Raw genomic sequence first — 7,500 nt, 5'->3', positions numbered from 1 at the left:
AGCAGCTCTATTAGGGAGCAGCTCACGGTCTGAGCAGCTATATTAGGGAGCAGCTCACGGTCTGAGCAGCTCTATTAGGGAGCAACTCACGGTCTGAGCAGCTCTATTAGGGAGTAGCTCACGGTCTGAGCAGCTCTATTAGGGAGCAGCTCACGGTCTGAGCAGCTCTATTAGGGAGCAGCTCACGGTCTGAGCAGCTCTATTAGGGAGCAGCTCACGGTCTGAGCAGCTCTATTAGGGAGCAGCTCACGGTCTGAGCAGGGTGCCTCGTATATAGTCTGGTTTGTGTTTATTGAACTGGCAACTGTGGATAACGGGCGAACAATGCTTGAGACCTTTGACTGACAGTAGCTCTGACCAATTGCGTCAAAGAGAAAATGTTTGAACCCACCCCCCCGGGAAACAAGATCCATACACAGCATCTCCAGACTCAAATACCACACGACCGTGTGATTTGAGTCTGGCTTATTAGCCAGGCTACCGATTTTCATGATCGTGAGAATGATGGCTTACATTTTCACATTGCAACTTTTCAGGACTAGAAAGCCTACTGTTTCTATTAGCTTGTATTCCCCATCGATGATGTCACTGGTGGACGGGTTTCTAAACTGCCCACAGCCCTCCTATGAGACACAGACTGAGTAGAAAAAAATCGCGCCATTTTTCATGATTATTAGTGAGGACCTATTATATGAAGATAGGTTGAAAAGTGGTGAAGTGGTTCTTTAAGAAGAGAGCATGACAAACAACTGGAGGTGATGAGATGAAAGGCAAAAGGAAGACTATTATCTTGACGAAATAAGGTTAGAGATAACAGTCACAGAGATAAACAGATGAGATCACGCTGCCGATAAAATAAATGAAATGCTGGTGAGTTTTTCTTCTGTTTTTCAATAAGTTTGCAGGCGTTTTATTTATTAGTCTTTTTATGCAGTGCTTCCTCCTCCCCGCACGCACGCACGCAGAGACAGTAGCCTATCCTATTTTGGACGGGGACCCCTTTTGGTGTTTGCATTATGTTATGCATTAGCTATTGAAAAATAGCAGACCTACAAGCTCATAGCGCGCCACCGAGTGGCGCGCTCCGAGCTTGTAGGTCTGCTATTTTTTGAAAAACCGAAGAACGACTGACATAGAAACATAGCTTTTTCAGAAAACTGTCGTCAGGATGTAGAAGACATTTGTAGAATCTGATCTCAGGTCAGAACGGGTTATACTGTGACATCTGTGAGGCTCTATCAGCAGATCTCAGATCAGAGGACGAGCCAAATGAAAAGGCCACAGCGTCACCGTGTATAACACTGGAAATAGAGCACAGGGGAGAAAAAAAAAGAAAATAAAATAAAAAAATCATTCAAAGCACAAAGACGGGTCTTTTCCACCTCTCTCTCTCTCTCGGTGCCCACCCCCCCCGTCCCCCCCTCTACTCCCCCCCCGTCCCCTCCCCTTCCTCTTGCGTTCTCGTGCCGTGGCTAACATGACAGTAAAGTCTTACCTCTCTCTGTGCCCTTGTTAACGAGGCTCTAAAAACACCGGGAGGGGGGGGGGGGAGTAGGTGGGGGGGGGGGGGGGGGTGGCTTTAAACAGGCTCACTGCCGCGGTCTAAAAGTAGAGAAATATGTCGCCAGGTAAAGCCTCTGCGCTCACATAAAAAAAGCCCCCACTGTATCTCACTGTGGAGATATGCCAGGAACTCAGAGGACCCAGAGGGACAGACATAGAGAGAGAGACAGAGAGAGAGAATACTGAACAAAAAGAAGACATTTTTTGAATAAACACATGATTTTTAATAATACACAGAGTCAAGGAAAATAAATGAGCCTTCAGATAATAGAGAGACGTGTCCACTAGAGATGATGGAGACAGAATGAAAGGGAAGAAAGACAGACGGACGGCAGTGGGAGACGCGAAAGCAGAAGGGATGGTGCGCATGCTCGTCAGAAACAGCCTCGGCATCATCAATAGTGACTACATTTGACTGAGGGACTGCCATTGGATTTTTTTGAATTTTCATTTTTTTCATGTCATATGAATGCAGGGAATCATAGCTTCAAATTGACATATTGGTTGTTCAGTTTGACCCACCAGTTTAAGTTTTGGAGATATGGCTTATAGAGTAATGTCTTGCAGAAAACGAGTTGAGAAAACAGGCTTGAAAAGGTTCACTTCTGTGGTCTCTAACATTTACACCTATAGCTACATGTTTGGGCATTTATTTCATATTTATGTCGATTTCAGCTCTGACACTTATTTCAGACATTCTCTAGTATGTGAAGAGTTTGTGCTATAAACTCATTTAAAAAAAAGGGTTTTCTCCTCTGGTGAAAAGCTGGAATTTGCCCGATGGCAGTCTCTCAGTCAAATCTGGTCAAAGGAAAGATTTATACATATATACGGGTTCAGAGAGATGGCACAGCAAGACAGAGACAGACAGACAGACAGACAGACAGTGAGGCGAAGACAAGAGTGAGACAAGAGTTATACATAGAGAGATGTAGACCCTACACTGTGTGGCCCTCTATTTTTAGGTGCAAACACGCTACGTGAATTATCCCGGTATAATCCCAGTATTCAGGGAGCCTCAGAGTTATACTGACGCGATAAATGTTATCCTGTTGTCTCTGGTATGATGCTATATGCATTTTAATATTCCAATGGATCCAATGGATCATAAATTGGATTATATTGATGAAATATTTATATAAGAATTGACATATTTAACCAATTTCAAATTGGCACTCCTATTTTCAGCATTTAAGTATATAGGTGAAAATATGTTTTTTTCCTTCGTATACGTATATAAAATGGGGAATTTATTTATGAAAAAAAACCATACATAACAGATATTATAAATGTGAGATACAAGGTTTCTCCCTAATTTAATGTAATGTTCCTGACCCGCTATAGCATCCATAAACAATTGTGTGTGTGTGTGTGTGTGTGTGTGTGTGTGTGTGTGTGTGTGTGTGTGTGTGTGTGTGTGTGTGTGTGTGTGTGTGTGTGTGTGTGTGTGTGTGTGTGTGTGTGTGTGTGTGTGTGTGTGTGTGTGTGTGTGAGTTGGGGGTACAGGGACCTTGAAACCTGTTTATACCCAGTCAATGGCTGAGACAGACAGACGGGCGCTGGGTGCTTTTGTCAGACCTGGAGGGATTAGAGAGAGAGAGAGAGAGAGAGTGACAAAGAGGGAGAGTGAGAGAGGGGATGAGTGAGAGAGTGAGAACGAGAGAGGGCACTAGGACTTTTCCTACTCTCATTTCCTCCCCTCTTAAAGAGCCATCGTTCTAATCGCTGGAGGAAATAGCTCGTGAGGATCCTATGTGCAATTTCGCTGGCTGTGTCGGCCCTGGACAGAACCCTATTACCTTCCACGTATAAGCTGAGTAAACGAAGGGCAAACCGGCCTGTTAAAGGTCCTCTGAAGTGGATGCCAAAAACTCAAAAGCAAAAGTTTTGGTTTCATGGCAGGGTTTTCTTTGCGGAGCTGTAATTCAGTGTGCGAATATTGTACCTCTAATTGATGGCAGGACGGCAGAGTGTTTTTTGAGAGACCGACCTATACTCTACTGTAGAGAGAAACCCACAGCCGAATGCCCATCGTTACAGTATGTAAGACAGAACCTTCAGTTCTGCTACTGGACATGTGGTTCTGACTGGGAGACATTCAGTTCTGCTACTGGACATGTGGTTCTGACTGGGAGACATTCAGTATGCAGGCAGAACCTTCAGTTCTACTGGACATGTGGTTCTGACTGGGAGACATTCATTATGCAGGCAGAACCTTCAGTTCTACTGGACATGTGGTTCTGACTGGGAGACATTCAGTATACAGACAGAACCTTTAGTTCTACTGGACATGTGGTTCTGACTGGGAGACATTCAGTATGTAGACAGAACCTTCAGTTCTACTGGACATGTGGTTCTGACTGGGAGACATTCAGTACGCAGGCAGAACCTTTAGTTCTACTGGACATGTGGTTCTGACTGGGAGACATTCAGTATGCAGACAGAACCTTTAGTTCTACTGGACATGTGGTTCTGACTGGGAGACATTCAGTATGCAGACAGAACCTTCAGTTCTACTGGACATGTGGTTCTGACTGGGAGACATTCAGTATGTAGACAGAACCTTCAGTTCTAGACATTCAGTATTCAGCCAGACGGGCCGGGCCGGGCCGGCGCTGAACTCAGTCCCCTCCGCTCTGTGACGTCATGGCGGTGCGGTCCAGTCTGCTGGACGGTGGCCCGCAGTGTAAAACACATAGGAACCGTCCCACAGACTAAACAAAACACACACACTACTCCTACTCCTATCCCTGACCGGCCATCGTAGAGACACACGCACACGCGGGCCCTCACAGTACATATACGGTGCGGTACGGTACGGTACACACACACACACGCTCACAGTAACATGTGTGCGCCCACACACGTATGCTGTACACACAAACACTGTACACTGGACATGTACACTCATGCAAACACACGCACGCACGCACGCACACACACACACACACACACACACACACACACACACACACACACACACACACGCTCCCATCGGTCTGGCCTTTTCCACAGAAGCCGACCAGCTCTGTTTGATCCCTGTTAAAGTCAGTCAAGGGTGTTATATGTTTCCAGCTCACTTCAGCCCCATCAAAATGCCCCATTGGTAATTTACTGAGCTTTCAGTGGCACAGCGGGGCCCTTTAAACACGCCCGTACGCAACGAGCGAGTGCACGCACACGCGGCACACTCGCACTCTTCGACACGCGTTCGTCGTCGTCGACAGGTCCAGCGCAATGGTGACGATTTGTTGCCAAGTATAGTTGATTGGTTGGTTCAGCCGACCTATTGTTGTGCCAGGATTAGACTCCTGTTGGAGTGGCAACCGCTCTGCCCCCTGTGCACGTCATATGCTTGAGTCTGTGTGTGTGTGTGTGTGTGTGTGCGTGCAAGTGCGTGCGCGGCGTGCATGCCAAATTCGGCCAAATTCCTGCCTCGGGTGTCATCCCCCGGTTTCCCCACACAGGTCTACGAGCAGCTTTCAGTGGAAGGAAAGGAAGAACCTTTTCCCGACACATAAACTAACACTGGTTTGTTTATGAAACCTAATGGCCTGCCATTATGGAATGGTACTGACCCCCCCCCCCCTCCCCCCCTCCCTTGTCTCTCTCTCTCTCTCTCTCTCTCTCTTTATATCTCTCTCTTTATATCTCTCTCCTGTCTCTGACTCCTTTTTACCCCCTCTCTCTCTATCTCTCTATCTCTCTCTCTCTCTCTCTCTCTCTCTCTCTCTCTCTCTCTCTCTCTCTCTCTCTCTCTCTCTCTCTCTCTCTCTCTCTCTCTCTCTCTCTATATCTCTATATCTCTATCTCTCTCCTGTCTCTGACTCCTCTTTACCCTCTCTCTCTCTATCTCTCTCTCTCTCTATAGCTCTATCTCTCTCTATCTCTGTCTCTGGGGTGGCGGTGGCTCAGGGGTAGAGTGGCTGGATGGCAACCGCAAGGTTGCCAGTTCGAACCCTGTGGTCTCCCCCAGAGTTAGTGTCGAAGTGTCCTTGAGCAAGACACTGAACCCCTAATTGCTCCTGATGTGCTGGTTGGTGCCTTGCATGGTTTCCGCCGCCATCGGTGTGTGAATGTGTGTGTGAATGGGTGAATGTAATGCACAATCTATGTAAAGCGCCTTGGATAAAGGCGCTATATAAATGCACCATTTACCATTTATCTCTCTCTCTCTCTCTCTCTCTCTCCTTCCAATCTTCCTGCAGATGTGGACGAATGCGTTGACAACAATGGCGGGTGCCAGCAGGTCTGCGTCAACACCATGGGCAGCTACGAGTGTCAGTGCAAGAACGGCTTCTTCCTCAGCGACAACCAGCACACCTGCATCCACCGCTCAGAGGGTAGGTCCGCTTGGTTGTTGGTTTGTTTGTTCGGCGTTTTTGAGTGGTGCAAACCACTCCAAGGAACAGCAATGTCTGTGTTCACCTATGCGCCTGATATGTGACGCTCACCTATGTGTCCGTGTGATTTTAATGAGCACAAGAATGAGTACCAGTAGGGGCGCTGTTGTGCACTGTTGTGCCAAAACAGAGAGAGAGAGAGATAGAGTGCTGCACTGTTGCCTGCTAATGAGAGAGAGAGAGAGAGGGTTGCACCACTTTTGGGGGCAAGAGAGTGAGTGAAGAGGGGTGAGTGAAGAGGGGGTGAGTGAGTGAGTGAAGAGGGGGTGAGTGAGTGAGTGAAGAGGGGTGAGTGAGTGAGAGAAGAGGGGTGAGTGAGTGAGTGAGTGAAGAGGGGGTGAGTGAGTGAGTGAAGAGGGGGTGAGTGAGTGAGTGAGTGAAGAGGGGGTGAGTGAGTGAGTGAAGAGGGGGTGAGTGAGTGAGTGAGTGAGTGAGTGAGAGCGACACAGACGCAGAGAAAGGGAAGAAGGGAGGGGATGAGAGACAACGTGAGAGGGCTCTGTTCTCCCGTTGGCTGCTCTGTGGCCTTATCAGGCCCTCCTAATAGGCAATTCCCCTCGTGTGTGTGACCCCGTGACACGGCCCTTGGATGGAACCCTGCCATGGGGATGAGAATGGGGCAAACGGCCGTGCCCCCTGTTATCATCTCTGCCCCCTCATGGCGAGGTCCACCGGGTCCACGGCCCGGCAGACAGTGGGCGGAGGGGAGGACGCGTAACTTCTGACACGCTACGTTTGACTCTCCCTCTCGGCCCCCGCAAAGCAAAACGCTGATTGAGGTTTTCGGTCGTTAACCCGAGGCGGCCCGGTGTCCACGCAGCCATTCCGCCTGTCAGACTTAATTTATGGGCTCGTTCTGGGCTGGCGAGGCGAGGGGCGCCGACGGAGCGCTGCTCCAGAGGTGACGGAGAGAGGCCGAGGGGAACATTCTCCTCCGTCCGTCCGTCCGTCCCTCCCTGCCTCCCTCCTTCCGAAACCAAATCGTTCTTTGGATAAACGCTTATCCCATTTAGGCCTGTAAAAAAATTCTTCTAAATCCTGACAGTTTTCTGAAATACCTCATGTTTCTAGGCCTATATCACTCAATATTTCATGTCAAGGACCCCAAAAATGATCTGTAATTGGCCTCCGACCCCGATCTGAAAATATGTTGTTCCAGGAACCTGAATATTTTTCAAATTTGAGGCACATTTTCACGATTTTTCAAAAATAGCAGACCTACAAGCTCTGCTATTTTTCAAATGCTAAAGCATAACATGATGCTAACACCAAAAGGGGTTCCCGCGCAAAATGGCTTAAGCTAACATGCCCACTAGCGATGCACGCTCTCTGTCCGCTCTCAGTGACATGCGCGTACAGTATGCCGTACGGTACATAATAATCACACGCATTCAGGGCAGTGAACGGGGGTGGGTGCAGTGACTGTGTTTCACAGAGATCTGAGAGGACCGTCATATACTGTATATCTCATGCGAGATTCTTGAGGAATGTAGAGGACGTTGAGGGTTGAGGGTGTTATAATGCAAAGAGGGAG

At 48.1% G+C, this 7,500-nt stretch overlaps 1 protein-coding gene across 1 annotated transcript in view; it reads left to right on the top strand.

Annotated features, from left to right (window-relative positions):
- scube1 (signal peptide, CUB domain, EGF-like 1) overlaps nt 1-7,500 on the top strand; it is a 151,409-nt gene that overhangs the window by 38,053 nt on the left and 105,856 nt on the right. Inside the window, 1 exon segment of the mRNA XM_083757696.1 lies at nt 5,772-5,906. Coding sequence (XP_083613822.1) covers nt 5,772-5,906 — 135 coding nt within the window.

Source organism: Protomyctophum parallelum (assembly GCF_964188405.1).
Source record: "Protomyctophum parallelum genome assembly, chromosome: 22".
NCBI lineage: Eukaryota > Metazoa > Chordata > Actinopteri > Myctophiformes > Myctophidae > Protomyctophum > Protomyctophum parallelum.
Note: the sequence above shows the minus strand (reverse complement) of the source record. Positions and strands in the feature narration are given on the sequence as shown.